The following is a 16,035-nucleotide window of genomic DNA, read 5'->3' on the forward strand; positions in this document are numbered from 1 at the left end:
ACGTGCTGGTGAGCTTCTGATTACAACTGACTACAGCTAACTAATAGTTCAGTTAATAGACCTTAGTCTTCAGCTTCGTTTGTTTGTTGTCCCATTTCAGACCACGTGATGTTAATTTGATGTTACCATTGTAAATTACCCCTTTCAAATTCAAACAAATTCTCATGAAAGTGAAGGAATAATTCTCTGAGAAACATCACATGATACGAAATGGGTAATTTACATAATTAGCCACAGAGGTCTATTCCCACGTTCCCTTTTAAAAGGGCGACCAGAAGACCCATCAAATAACAATAACTCTCAAACTATCAAAATCCTACATCTATGCAAACTTTATGACCTGCGCAGACTGCATAAGGTACTAATGCGACTCAGTGTGCACTCAGCTACTTGGCATATTTTCCTTCGAGGTGAAACGCAGTGACGAATACTTTTTTTCTGGTAATTTTTACTATCCTTTTCAAGGTGGTTGGCCAGCCGATAAAGCAACGCGAGAAATAAAAAAAAACCTTGTTCCTTTTCACTGATTTAGTCCCAGTGTTAAATAAAAACATGAGGGATCATTGGATCTGAATGACATGCTTGCATGCTACACCAAGCCTTCACAACTGAAATAGCTGATCAACAATCTTTAATACCTCTAGTTGAATCAAATTAGAATCGACGTTGGGAAGAGTAAAACTGCCGACAGGTTAGCTCAGTTTGTAAAGCGCCGGACTGCTGTGCGGGAGGTCTCGGGTTCGACTTCCAGACCGGACCGACACTCAGGGTCTTAAAATAACTGAGGAGAACGTGTTGTCTTTGCAATGACATCTGAAAATGGTTAAATGTTCCAGACTTCTCGGATAAGGACGATAAACTGTAAGCCCCGTCTCCTGTATCTTCAGTGTTATATGGTCAGCAGGGGACGTTAAAGAACCCACACTCTTATCGCGAAAGAGTAGGGCACGGAGTTCCCGACCGGTGTTGTGGTCGGGCCTCGTTTCACGGGTTGGTGCTTTTGCACCCTTTCCCCTGTCCAAGAAAAATTGCTATGGCTATGACTAGAGGCATAGCAGTGAACTTGAAACACAAAAATTTGTTAACAATCATTATCGATACCATCATCTAATTGCATTCCAGTAGCTTCAGGTCCTATAGCTATGGAGGAAACCTTTTTACAAATCTGAAACGGAAACCGAATGGCCCAGTGAACGTAAATATAAATTTTCCCCGGAACGGCAGTTGTAACTGAATTGCCGTTAACGTTGGACCAGGGTTGGGAAAAAGTGGTTGTCAAGAAGGCTTGTTAAAGGAGAATTCTGAGAAATGACAAAATAGGTAATGGCAACTTTCTTTAGGTTTGGCAGCTCTGCTACGGTCTTTATTTCTAAAAAGCTATTACAAAATCTGATTACCGTGTTTCCTTCAGTTTTCAGCACTTCCGATTGTGCGCCTGTAATTATACTTCGCGCGACACTTATCTTTTAATTCACTGGTTAAGGGTTAACTACTATTTTTTTCCAATTTGACAATTTTATTTTCACAGATGCAACACATGCGGTATATTTACTAATCTAGTTACAATTATGGAATAAAAAAAGATTACGTGGACAAATGTTAAAACTGAAGCAATTAAACTGTCTCCTTTACTGATCATTAAGACAACTTTCTAAAACATTCGAATATGATATTCTAATTTTCATATTTACTAAACGGAACAAGTTTCGAATTTTTGTTTTAAGCTCCTGTCTTGGTAGACACGCAAGAATGACTATAAACACTTGCTCGTCTTCTACAAACAGGATTAAGTGACGATACTGCAGGAGATTTTTTGAGACAAAGAAGTGTGTTACGTTAAGTTGAGCTGTGAACAAAAGATAAAGAGATGTTAGATGGTAAGCAAGACACTCAATTCCATTCCGCTAAGCAAGAATGCGATTGGACAATTGCGCATATTTTCTGAGCGGAGACACTAATCTTCTAAACGTAGGTGTATATTCCAGGAATAATAAGAGAAACCCTGTTTTTAATTAATCAAAGGCCCTTCGAGCAACCTCATGGTAATTCGATGGTAATTCGTCCTTCACTTTTTTTTTTCAAATAAGCGTTCAATAATGTAACGGTTTCACTTTATTTACCTTTAAATGCTTATTTTTTATGTGTGAGTGACATCAATGGGTCACTGATGCTTTGTGTTCTCCGGTTCCGTAGCGCAGATTCTATTTTTTCACCACCAAAATAAAGTGTACAGTCTTGGATTCGCTAAAGTGCGTTTTCAATTACTTTTCTGTCAGTACATATATTGTATACGTACCGGGCAGCGACAAGCGTTATTTGTGAGCAGCCGATGAAATTTGAGAGAAAGATGCACCTGAGCACGTCGTGTTTCTGCTCGCCTCAAAAAGATGAAAAACGGAAGACGTGACACGAGATGACGTTATGCGAAACAGAAACGTGCTATGGAACTCGTGTTTTTCCAGTGAGCTGAAACGTTTATTAAATCACGTCACCTGGCAAAGCGAATTTGCATGTATCTCATACCTGCCATCAGTAAGTCACAATCTCACTTCATTTGCCTCTTTAAATGCTTTTATCTTTCTCGTGGGAGTTGCTAGAATGGGTCATTGATGGCTTGTGCTCTCAGGCTTCGTAGAGCGAATTTTTTCACCACTAGAATAAAGTGTAATAACCTTTGATCCCCTTTCGCATTTAGAAAAATTTCTTTTCTAATATTGATCAACCTCGTTTCCGAAGAGAGCGATCTTGGGAATGAGGTTGGCGAATAATTTGTTTTTGATTGACATGTGCTTGATGCGTTTAAAGGACCTTTCTGTCAGCACGTTTACCGTTTAGCGCATAAATTAATTGCGGTTTGATATCAGAATGGAGTGAGTGAGTCAATTAAGCTCAAAAGTCATTTTAATATCCTCATTACCATTCGGTAAAAACGATGAGGTTAGAGCTCATTAATCAGGAAGCGAATTTCAGACTGGCTCTCAATAATCTAACTAGTTTCATAAAAACTGTGTCCAATTTAAAAGGCTAGGTCTCGCCAACCTCCCAGAATCTCTCTTCTTTCCGCCCTTTGAGAGACCCTGGGAACGAGGTTGAACTCTCACTAGCCCCACAAACTTGTTATGTTGCAAAATGAGAACCGCTTCAAGCTCGAAGCCAAGAAAAATAGCCTAGACGCAAATCCTTTTTACAATGCCCAAGGGACAAGGGAGGATATACAGGCGATACGACCCTGACACTCCCACCTTCCACGTTTTACCTGTAACTGAGAATTCACGGTGCTATAATGACGTGTTACCTGCATGATTCCATGTGCTGTGTGTGTTGTCACATTTGGAGAGCAAATACTTCGTAATTTGTCACAGTAAAATTTTGAGATCCCGTGAAGAATGTGCTCTGCTGACCAGGAGGACATTCATACGTGTGGCCGAGAACACTGTAACTTGAAGTATTAGCGTTTGCATTATCTGATATACGTAGGTCGTTTCCTCCACCAAGTAATGGTCCATGGCTGCTAAGACAGTAGATAGCATACCGTTGCTGTCCACTCTTAAGTGGCATTTTAGTTGGTCCCAGGCCATGCGGGTTGACCACACTAAACAAGAATGCGTCTCTGCATGTTGTCCAATCTCCCTGACCTGTTGACGAGACGAAGCTTCACATTTAAGCATATTCAGGACACTCTGGTTGTCATGTTATTTACGTCGTATTTGATACCAAACCTACAATTATTCTTCAACAAAAATCATTACCAGAAATAGGAAATTAAACTTACAATAGGTTGGCTGTCACCGGATTTGGACCCCTAAGGGTTCCTGCATAGAAACATCGCCATTAAAATATACATAAAATAGCATTTTTTTAATTCTCTTGGCGAAATGGTAGTCATGGATTGAAATTGACGAGATGACATACAGCCTAAAAAACCCATGACGAGACCTAACGAGACTGATACATGTATATCGCCCGGCGAAGCGTAACGAAATTACCGTGCCCAAATCAATTTAATTTGGTAAAGAGTGAATAAGGGGTTTTTTCCTAAAGTCATGTGTCAGGCAACTGGTTTTTTGGTCGATGTCGATGGTTCCCCGGGCACTATCTTGATTAGCTACAGATTGAACTATTAACTGTAGTAGCTTTCGAGGGGGAGGGGGGTGAGCCCGGAAGAATAGGGGGCGAGAAGGCTACGGGAGGCGGGAGAAGAGAGGGAGGGAAGTGGGTTTCCCAAGGTGGCGGGAACCAGGAGAAATGGAGAAAATTTTCGCACAATTTTGTAATATGTTGCAATAGAAATGGGACAAAGACGCGGGAGGTTCAGACCCCGCTGTCCCTACTCCTCCTTCCCCTTCAGTGTTGACTCTTTTAAAGAAATGGACCGTGGCCTATTTTGGACATTTTTATAACTATTTTTTTATAAGAAAAAGAGGACCTGGGTTACGTTCTGGACCGTGGTACCAATTTTGGATCTATTAGATAAATAGCACTTTTCTTCAGTCAATTTGGCTTTATTCGCTACTCCAGTCCACTAACAGGCGAAGTGACAGTTTTGATGCAGTCTGCATTTTATGCCACGCCTGCATTTTATTCAGAGTATGCAGTCTGCAATCCGCAGCATCAAGAGATCAAAATCCCTTTGGGCTTAGTGTCTCGTGTCACTCTTTGGTGTTTATTTGAAAATAGATCGCTTTTCGCGTCTTTTTATTGCTTGCTGGGGACTTTGCCACATATGTCCAGCACTGGCCATGAAATCCCGGGTTTCCAAACTTCATTCTAGTTCCACACTTCCTTATGTATAGAAGTAAGAAATTCTCTGACAAACTAGGGATCATTAAACCCTTGACATTCTTTACTTAGTTCTACACTTCTCAAGTATAAAATACGTGTATAGCGTTATCTCTTTTTCCAGAGAGGGTCTTGACATCCATTTTGGGTGGCATAGTATTGTAATTAAATTCTTGTCTTTCTTACAGCGACGAGTTGACCCTTGATTTGTATATTCGTGACTCGTAGAATTTTGACTGTTTCCCAACACGGTCTTGGGTAATACTCGAATTGAAGACACACAAGGAAAATAATGTCCACGGGATCTACCAATTGACTGTTTTGAACTAGTTTAATCAGCGCAAATTCCAACTTGCGTAACTAGCTAGTCAACTGAAAGTAAAGGTATGCATGTGGTTCAACTATTACAACCTCGAAAATCGGATCTAATCAAAAATGGAAACGACAAAAAAGCTCTTTCTGACATATTGTAGATATTCTTACAGTTCTGTAAGGCGCAATCCTGTTTAAGACACGCTATCATGCCCAATTGTTATACCAAAAGAACAAACATACTGTTCCCAATAAAGTCACAAACGGTGTCTATTATCTGATTGGCTACTATGACTAGAATGGCGGGAATCTCGTGCCCAGGGGGGGTACTCCGACTTGTAAATGACGGGGATGATCGAATGAAGGCAAAACTCAGGACCCAAAAAATCCCTAAGTCTTCCGACATTACCCAAAAAAATCCCTGGACCAAAAATAACCCCCCCAAAAAATACCTTGTCAAATTACCCCTAAATTGCCAGGAGGCGCAATAACGCTCGAGTTTGATTATTCATCATAGCATGAATACGCGCCAAGGCTGTGCCGAGGCACTTAAAGTTGTTTTTAATACCCAAAAAAATCCCCAATTTGAATCAAGTCACCCAAAAAAATACTTGCCAAATCTTCTAACCCAAAAAATCCCGGAATCGAAAATTTCAGACCCAAAAAAATCCTTCGATCATCCCCGTCATTTACAAGCCGGAGTACCCCCCCCCCCCCCTGGGATCTCGACAATTAATAATAAATTTGGCTACCTTGTCACTTTAATACCTTATGTGAGGTCTTACACCAAGTACTCCAAGAACTCTCAGCTCCCCCAGCATTATTCTTGTAACGTGACCAAAAATAAGGGGACGGCCCCTTATTTTCTCTTGGCAGCATGTATTCTGCATTTTGTACTAAACCTCTTTGTAAATTCTGATGGCACAGAGTGGTGAAGACATGTGTGAAGTGGTTATGCGTGACGCGTGATTTTGGCCAAAATTAGTGCGTGACACGTGAAAACAGCTCAGGCTACGTTTACACGGACACGGTTATCAATCAACACGGTTTCATGACCTCGAAACCGCATCGAAAACGACACGGTTTCGAAGTGTTTACACGGAACCTATTTAACCATTTTCCGACTGTTTTCGAATGCGATTGTATAAGCAAGCGCTGCTCTCTATGCGTGTTTCACCATGTTTACCCTTCGTGAGCCAGCCAATTCGTGCCAAAATTCGTTGCCGTTTTCAAATCGATGCGGTTTCGTCGTTTTTGACCGTTTACACGTCCAACGAAACCGTATCGTTTTGAAAACGCTCCACTTTTGACAGCGTTTTCAAAACGACCCGGTTTCAGTAGTGGTCTCGATCGGCGCCGTGTAAACGAAAGGCGTAGCCGCATCGAAAGCGATGCGGTTACAAATGAAACCGTGTCCGTGTAAACAGTGCCTCAAGTAGGACGTGATGTTGTGCTTATTTTGATGACCGTGGTTCATGATTCCAGCCGAACACGTTCGTAAAAACCAAAGATAAATAAAGTACTCATAAATTAATATATGATTGTGAAGCACAATTGACAAACGTTACGAATCATGAAGCCAAAGACTGATTTTATGGGGAGGACGCATTCTATCGGCTTGATCTATGTGCTTTTGGACTTGTCTCAAACTGAGAACTCGCCTGAGTGATCAAGTCTTGCTAGTACTACAAGGCAGATGAACTTATAAGAAAAAGCTCATTTTCTTTGATAATGGATGCTAAATACCTGATTCGTGAAATGGTCTAAAAATATCCGTAATTCGTGATTTGAAGGAAAATAGGCACGTGATTCGTGATTTCTGATGGCTCTATACCTTTCTCGGATCGATGATTTAGCTGAATATAGATCGATCAATGAGTTAACTTACTTTTCCACGGCACCTCTGTGAAGCCTCCAAAAATGTTGTTTCCACTTTTCACAATGGTGACAGTGGGTCCTTTGTTATCACATCTGGAGTGAAATGTTGAAACTCCAAAGCCATCTCGAGATGCTCGGAACAGAAGACGCCATTTGCCGTCCTGAGGAGGCAACCAACCTTTCAACACGCTTCGATGCTCTTCATTCGTCAGAATCTCCGACTCTTCAAAATCATTGAGTGTTTTAGGCTTCAGCTCGTCCAGTATCCCTTGAATCTGATAAAACTTAGCTTCTGCTTCAAGTTCCTTGAGAAATGTCGCCCCTTCTGGTAAAATCAACTCTCCATTGCGGAGATAATTGAGTATAAACCGGAAGTGAGTTCCATCTCGGTCGATAAAGAACGAACCATCTTTAGAAGGTTTCATCTCAAACTTCCCTGAAAACATGGCCGCCAGCATCGAGTTTGGATCTTTGGTCAGCGTTTGAACGCTTGTTGCGAAGTGATGGCCGCCAACATTGAGTTCTACGGTCGAGGAAAAGTGAACATGTTCTAGCTTCTTCGACATGGAGTCGATTACTTCCTGCTCCTGGCGAAGTCTCGTTGCCTCTCGTTGCAACATTTCGCACGCTTCTTTGATGTAATGTTCGGCGTCTGTTAGGACTTGATTGCGTGGTTGACCTTCGTTTTCAAGATTTTGATCACTCATGCTTTCTCCTTACCGAAACAACAGAAGACTAAACTCAGGGCAGTCAAGCAAGCTTCGAAAACACAGCAAATCTGGTCACGTGAGTCATGACGATAAATTAGAAAACGAAAGTGCAGCCAAGCGTATATTTGCATGATTTGGGAATAATGCGTTACGTTCTGGCAGCGTTGTAATAATCTGTAATTGGTTAATAGTTAAAAGTACGATGCTATATTTGTACAATTTATTCTACGTAGATAACGTTGCGTAAGATGTAAGGTATATATAAGTAGTCGATTGTTCCAATAAAGTTCGAGTTGAGTACTGTCTGAGCGGCACGTTACAGCGTGACCACTGGGCTTTTTACCACTCTCGTCGTACATGAGCTTCTAATTTATCTTACTCCTACAATTGAGGTCTTAAAATCATTTATATTCCACATGACGTCTGGCTCACGCTCAAAAGTCTCTAACTGAGGGGTAAAATAGTTCAAAATAGTGTACAAGAGAAAACACGGAAGATGAGTACATAATCTTTATTTTTTAGTTTTCCTTAATTTTGAACTCCATAAAATTTACCAACAGGGCTTGCAAAAGCTGTGGCAAGCATATGATTTAGAATAATAAACCAAAAGGCAGAGTAATCCTTGCCTATACGGCAAGAAGAAGAAAAACAAACGAGATTAGAAAACACAAAAGAATATACGGAACATTTTTTCGTTTTTTTTTCCTTTAATTGGTTTTGGTAAGTTTGTTTTGCAAAACTAAATATCGGACAATTGATTATTTGAACCCTGTACGTTGTACTGTTTTTTTTTTTGCTCAAAGAAACTCGTGAAACTAGGCCACATAACTAAGTTGACGTGTGACAAATTCTGTACCATCATTTTTTCCATGTATTCCATCAACTTTTACAAACAGAAGGGAAGCAGTAAGCGCGCGAGAAGAGTGGAGCGGTTGTCCCATTGTAGCGATCCTGTGGCAAAGAGTTACAATTGGACTTTTGTGATTGGACGCCCACGTGATTGCGCTCCAATATTTAGCCTATTGCATCGGGTATTTTATTTTTCTCACGCCCCCCCCCCCCCTTTTTCACTCGCGTTTTTAAATTCAAGCGCTCGCCTAGCAAAACACCTGCACTGCAAGCTAGCTCCAATGATGTAACAAAACCAATAAGAATGAGAATTTTGTAATTGATACGATATACTGCTTGATTTATGGAAAAGCCCTGACAGCCATGCCATGTTATTGTAATTTTGATAAGTTTGCGAATAATGACGCTGGTTGCACTACCAAAATTCCGAACCACTTTGTGCGCGGTTTGAGTTGTGGTTACTCAGTTCATATTGGGGAGAGAGGTGGGGGATTGAATGCCGTCATCCAAGGTATTGGTCAGGTTCTGAAATGGGGTTCGGCTCCTGGTAAGTAAATATGGATTTTGGACTTTCATTATGAAAATGAGAGCGCAGGACATAGGTCATGACATAGCTGATAAAAGGATGCGACACAGAGCACCTGATGTACATGTAAATGGTCGATATCAAGAGAGGATGATCATCCTCTCTTGTCGATATTAATAAACCCTGTTCTAGTTGATCCTTCCAGCGCTAATCAGCTGATTATACTATAATAGATTTAACTTTTTGTTTTAGTATGCGAATAATAATCATTCATTCTTCAAATATAATTAACCTAATTAATCATTCGTGTTAGTTCCTTCTTGAGTCCTTAATGCTTTGCTTACATATTGGAATTATTTTAAACACTAGCTAGATACATAGCAAACTTATTAACTTCAGTAGAAACTGAATATTGACGACAGTTTTGGTTTTGGTTTTCACAGCAAAACAGCCATAACATCAAAATATTTCCAGAAAGTCTTGTGCCTCGTAACTGTGAACATAAGGAAAAAGAAAGAAAAATGCAAAATTACGTTACTACATCTCCCAGAGAAATAAACAAATTGTATACAAAGAAAGTTAAGAGCAAAACTAAATCTATATGAGTAACTTAAAGTACTTAATAACTGCATGACAAAAACTGGTTGATTAAATATGTATATATCTTCAACTTAATAGTCAAAACAACAATAACAACAATCCGCTACAAAAGAAGGAATGTATATAGATAAAAAATGATTACTCAAAAATTAAAAACTTCAAAATACGCATAACACAGTTTATTGGCGTTTATCTGGAGTAATGTATAACAACAGGCGTAATGAAAGTGATAAATGATCATCGCAGTGAATTTCCAATTTAAGCAATTGGAATAAAGAACCCTTAAAAAAATTCAGGGCTTCAACGGGATTCGAACCCGTGACCTCCGCGATACCGGTGCGATGCTCTACCAACTGAGCTATTGAAGCCACACATTGGGAGCGAGGTCAATTGTGAGTTCATATTTTACCCGTGAGAGGAGTGAAATGATGTAATGTATATGAAATGATTCATATATGAACTGCGGATGGATATGAAAGTGATAAATGATTATCGCAGTGAATTTCCAATTTAAGCAATTGGAATAAAGAAGCCTTAAAAAAATTCAGGGCTTCAACGGGATTCGAACCCGTGACCTCCGCGATACCGGTGCGATGCTCTACCAACTGAGCTATTGAAGCCACACATTGGGAGCGAGGTCAATTGTGAGTTCATATTTTACCCGTGAGAGGAGTGAAATGATGTAATGTATATGAAATGATTCATATATGAACTGCTTCAAGCCCTGAATTTTTTTAAGGCTTCTTTATTCCAATTGCTTAAATTGGAAATTCACTGCGATGATCATTTATCACTTTCATATCCATCCGCAGTTTCGACGCAGTTCATATATGAATCATTTCATATACATTACAACAGGCGTAATATTATAACAAACGGAGTCTCCACAAAGTTACACGATGAGGTCAGGGTATGAGTGAATATCTGAAAGCAAATCTGATTGGTTAATTCCTCGGTGACGAATGACGCAGCGTAACTGGTATGATTGAAAGTCCAGACTTTTTCTCTGGCAAACAAACCTTTTATTGGTTGAAAACTAACCTGAATTTGCAACGACCACCGTGACAAAATAGAAGTACCGGATCCTCTCACTGTAGAGGATCTAATCAGCTATAACTAAATAACGAATAACGAAAAAATTGCAAGGCCGATTCAACGGTTTGGGACTGTATTGAAATTCCAATATTTCGGAAGGCACGGCCTTCCTTCTTCGAAGTTTTCGTGTGTTCTCCAAGAAGACTGGCTCGACGAAAGGTTAACGTTAAAAACAATTTCTTTACTCCGTCCGACCCACACAAGAACAGTACGCGTTATATCGTATTTCCCACATTTTATATCTGTAACGTTTAACCTTTAGAGTCATTCTCTGTAACACCCTGAAGAAGGAAGGCCGTGCCATCCGAAATATTGGAATTTCAATACAGTCCCAAACCGTTGAATCGGCCTTGCAATTTTTTCTTTTATTGGTTGTTTGTTGTTGCTTTAATTTCTGTTTGTTGCATATATCGGTGTATGGGTACAAAAGGACAAGAATATCATCAAGGGGGAGAACAAGTTTGCCTTATTCTGCAACATGCAAGACGACCTCTACCTCTTTTGATAACGTTATCACAATCACACTTCTAGCTATAAAGACTATGATGGCATTTTACCTCTATGATCCCCTGTAATGTTGTAGTTGTCACTGGTGGAATCCATACACTTCATAATTTGTCACGATAAAATTCCTGACCCCTGTGAAGAACATCTCCTGCTGTCCACCCGGAGGACTTTCATACGAGTAACCCAACTGACTGTAGCTTGAAGCTGTTTTGTTTGCGTTCTCTCCCGTGTGTAGATCGTGTCCTCCGCCAAACGTTGGTCCAAGGTTGCTGTCACAATACATGGCATAATCTTGATTTTTGACCAGTGGCATTTTAGTTGGTCCCAGGCCTTGCGGGTTGACCATGCTGAATAAGAACGCTTCTTTGCATGTTACGTACTCTCCCTGGCCTGTTGATGACGATAAGATGATATTCAGAGAACTGGTGTTGTATATATTTTACTTATTGACTCCGTAGGGGAAAGGGAAGAAATCACTGGATCGGATTCCTTCTGTATTATGATACTGATATACTTAACAACTGAAGGCTCTAAACTTTGGAACGCAATAGAAATCTTATTTTCTACATTTTATTTTCAACAATTCTACGTATTTTAATGTTTCTATTTTTGTCGTTTCGTGCGCGTTAAATCGCGTTAAATCCATGGATCCAAGGGATACTGAATCAAATGAAGCTTGCATTTGAACAATCAGAGATTTTGACGGACGAAGATCACCGAAGAGTACTGAAAGGTTGGCTGCCTCCTCAGAAAGGAGAATGGCGTCAACGCGCACGAAACGACAAAAAAGAAACAGTTTTCTATGTATCATACTCTGATAGTTTTTCAATTGAGAGTTTTTAAACCAAAACTAAAACAATACCAAAAAATGTAAACGAAAAATGTCAGGTTGGTGTTGATTTTGTGCTCTTTACCTCAAATCACTAAATAAATCTATCAAAAAAGCAGAAAATAATTCATTTGCTTATTCCAACCGTGAAATTACTCACTTTTCGTACAAAAAGCAGACGGTAGACGGCGAAAATAAGACTTTCAGCCGTACCGTCGGGGAAAAAAAACGTAATGCTCGTGATCTCTCGAATAAACCAATGAAACTTCGAAGCAAAAAGACGGAGCCATCACCAAGCGCGAGAAAACGGCTTTGACAAGTCGCATTTTGCATTAGTTTCGCATCTGATTAGTTGAGTAAATGGCGAGAGTTTTTTAAACCAATCAAAGAGTGTAGTTTAGCAAAGTACCCGCTCCCCCCTCACCCCTTCCACCTCACCCCCCCCCCCCGGCTTATAAGCCTTCCTGCTAATTTGCGCATCTTTTTGCTATATTTAACGAAAAGATATTCCGGTTATAAGTTCCCCCAGATATAAGCCCTCATCCATCCAACTTTTCCATATCGTACCTACAGAACATGATGTTTCTGACAAATGAGCTTGCGAAGAAGGCTGAAACAACTATTTTGCCGGCACGGGATACAACACGGCCTGGGCCCCAGGCCGGTGCATTATGGGGGTTAGCCAGGGGTATATAAAGGGAGTTTAACACGTGATAGTCATCTAGGCCTCTTAACCAACCCTGTTCAGTGCTCCGTTAATTTTTTGTTTTTTGTTTTTCATATTTTCTTCCGCCTCTTTGCTTACTAGCCTTGATTTTACTTGATTAGCCTGGGTAGGACGGGCTACCAATCGTTGGACATGAGCCATGGTTCCTACCCAGATTTCCGGCCTCTTTATGGCAGGTTTTTTCTGGCCTCCGTGCTAATCAGTCTTGTCTTGACACTTTAGTATTAGATGTTTACTTTGCGGTTTATGCTCGCTCTGTAGCCTTACCGGCTGTTAGTAGTGAACGTTTGTCCCTCCTGTAGTTTTTTAGCCTACCCGGTACTAATTGTTTTGTACTTTTTGTTTTGTATGAGTAGGTTCTTGTTTTTGGTCCAAAGTTGTGGATTACTCAGCCCATCTGGCAGTTTACGCTAATTAGAGTTTGTTTAACTTGCAACTATATTTGCCTTACTGGCTCTACAAGTTTGTATTTAGGGGATTAAGGTCCAAAGAAGTGGGCCCCTCAGACTAACTGGCAGTTGAACACTAAGCTTGTTTCCCTTGCACTTTATTTTCCTTACTGGCTCAATTATTTGTATTTAGGGGGTCTTAGTCTAATGTAGTGTACTCCCCAGTTCGTTTGCCTTGCAAGTTTGGCATGGCGCTTTTGTATGTGGGGTATTTTGGTCCAAAGTTGTGGAATCCCCAGCCTAACTGGCAGTTTGAGATGTAAAGCTTGTTTAGTTACCGTTTGGTCGTGCACTTACCAGTTTATGTAAACTTGAGAAATAGCTCCGCATTTTCATATTTATTTTTTCGTAAGTGATTCACAGTGTGATGTCATTCTACTTCAGTATACGTATGAGTTGTTACGTATTTGCTTTTGTTTATACTCGCTGTGTAGCCCTTGCAGCTGTTTGTAGAGAATTAGGTTTGTAGCTACTGTAGTTTATTAACTGGTACTATATGTTATTTCTGACGAATGAGCTCGCGCGCGAAGGAGGCTGAAAGCTTTGCTACCTTTGTTTTACCATGTGTGTCTAAGGTGGGGTGGGGTGAGATTACGTGGAGAGTACAAGAGCCAGTTTACTTAGTTTGGTGATAGTTTCAGTCAAGAGAAAAGATTTTTCTCTTGTTTCACATAATTTCAATTGATCATAGCAGAATTAAAATTTTTCTGACAAAATTTTTCGTTAAACAGTGAGACTTACTTGCAGGACTTTTCCACGACAATTCCGTGAAGCCTCCAAAAATGTTACGTCCATTTTGCACGATGCTGACGGTCGGTCCTTTGTTGTCGCATTTGGTGTGAAAGGTTTTAACTGCGAAGCCATCTCGAGAAGCTCGGAACAGAAGACGCCATTCTCCTTTCTGAGGAGGCAGCCAACCTTTCAGTACTCTTCGGTGATCTTCGTCCGTCAAAATCTCTGATTGTTCAAATGCAAGCTTCATTTGATTCAGTATCCCTTGGATCTGGTAAAACTTTGCTTCTGCTTCTAGCTCCTTGAGAAACGCTGCACTGTCTGGTAAAATCAACTCTCCGTGACGAAGATAGTTGAGTATGAACCGGAAGTGAGTACCATCTCGATCGATAAAGAACGAGCCATCTTCAGAGGGCCTCATCTCAAACTTCCCTGAAAACATGGCCGCCAGCATCGAGTTTGGATCTTTGGTCAGCGTTTGAACGCTTGTTGTGAAGTGATGGCCGCCGACATTGAGTTTTACCGTCGAGGAAAACAGAACATTTTCCAGCTTTCGCGACATGGAGTCGATTGCTTCCTGCTCCAGGCGAAGTCTTGTTGATTCTCGCTGAAAGATCTCACACGCTTCTTTGAAGTATTTTTCAGCCTCAGCCAGGTCTGGATGTCGTGTTTGATCTTCTTTTGCAAGACTTTGATTATCCATGCTTTCTTGTATAAACAAAATTAATGTCTTGCAAGTAGTATAGCGTCCGTCTGTATCCTTAGCTTTCCTCCAACAAAACGAATGACACTTTATTTCGATTGCGAAGTATGACCCCACTATTAAAGCTTGGTAGCCAAGACACGATAAACTCTCGAACAAACCATCTCCGTTTTTTATGCTCTCCTGTGGCACAAAGAGCATAAATGCATCAACACAGATCTAAAGTTTTTTATTATTATTTACATTTTGTACCTTTTTTCTGCTTTGTTTTTCAATCAAAAAGAAAGTGTGAGGTTGTTTCAGCAACTCAAACCGAGATAATTAACTTTCTACTCCAAGCGCCTGAGGGCATAAATGCATTAATAACTGATATTTAGTAAATTGGAATTCGTCCTTTTATTCATTCCGAACAATGAGCAATTCCATAAATACGTTAGTGTATTTTTATTCACAAATTTTTATTCACGCTAGGAAATACGTTCAAACACAACATTATAATTAACTTTGTGCTTTTACTTGCGAGATTCTACATTTGGCTTTGCAGAAGCTAAAAAATTTTTCTTAACGCATTAGAAATTTTGCTTCTTTTTTAAAAAACAATTTAAAAAAATTGAACCTTTTTCCTTTTAGTAACTTTTTCTTTATGCATATATTTTTTATTAATTGAAATAAATCTCTTGTTGTACTTATCATTTCTTATGCCTTCTTCAATACGCAGGTTTTGAACAAAATTAATTTTCAGTGTCAGCAAAGGTAGTAATTTTACTTTCTGTCTATATCCTTTGAGCTCGCAGCTTAGATGTTTTGATATATAACACACATCCTCTTTGGTCTGTCAGTTTATTTGTTAATTTTCTCTTTCCGTATACACCTAATTGCAAAAACGTTGTCATAGAAAAAAGAAAAAAGGTAAATACGAATTAGTTAACGTAGTTTCATAACTGGTAGCATTAACAGAAAACGCACGAGTTTTATCTGCACACTTTGAGGCCATTTTTATGCTGTAACAAGATAAATTTATTTATTCGTATTTTGAGGCCATTTATACGAATAAATTTCATGCATGCGCTTAATTCTTATTTGACTTTTTCCTTTTAATTTTCCTTTTTTCTTTGACAGCCTTATTGCAAATACGTGTAAGTCAATCGCACAGCTTCTTTTCCTTTTAGTTGCAATGCAGTAAATGTAAGTTTTGTAATTAGCGTAAACGGTTGTATCCTGTGTTGTAAGCGTATTGCAACGATTTCAAGTATTGTAATAAGCGGAAGTAGTTGATTTATAAGTTTTGTTTGTACAGGAATGAAGCTATGTGTGCTGTAAAAATCATTGTTGTGTGTTT

The 16,035-nt window shown here is 39.7% G+C and overlaps 2 protein-coding genes across 2 annotated transcripts; both read right to left on the reverse strand.

Annotated features, from left to right (window-relative positions):
* Positions 1-1,286: 1,286 nt before the first annotated feature.
* Positions 1,287-7,698, reverse strand: LOC144635239 (uncharacterized). Its single transcript, XM_078494333.1, has 3 exons — positions 6,980-7,698; positions 3,296-3,635; positions 1,287-1,846 (listed from the first exon to the last, which is right to left on the reverse strand). The coding sequence occupies exons 1-2, from the start codon at positions 7,674-7,676 to the stop codon at positions 3,325-3,327; spliced, it is 1,008 nt and encodes a 335-aa protein (XP_078350459.1). The 5' UTR covers positions 7,677-7,698; the 3' UTR covers positions 1,287-1,846; positions 3,296-3,324.
* Positions 7,699-9,359: 1,661 nt separating this feature from the next.
* Positions 9,360-14,696, reverse strand: LOC144635240 (BTB/POZ domain-containing adapter for CUL3-mediated RhoA degradation protein 3-like). The gene is made up of 3 exons (XM_078494334.1): positions 14,012-14,696; positions 11,307-11,646; positions 9,360-9,547 (listed from the first exon to the last, which is right to left on the reverse strand). The coding sequence occupies exons 1-2, from the start codon at positions 14,694-14,696 to the stop codon at positions 11,336-11,338; spliced, it is 996 nt and encodes a 331-aa protein (XP_078350460.1). The 3' UTR covers positions 9,360-9,547; positions 11,307-11,335.
* Between the last annotated feature and the right edge of the window lie 1,339 nt (positions 14,697-16,035).

This window comes from Oculina patagonica, chromosome 13 (assembly GCF_052425735.1).
Source record: "Oculina patagonica isolate OP01 chromosome 13, crgOcupat, whole genome shotgun sequence".
In the NCBI taxonomy this organism is placed as follows: Eukaryota; Metazoa; Cnidaria; class Anthozoa; order Scleractinia; family Oculinidae; genus Oculina; species Oculina patagonica.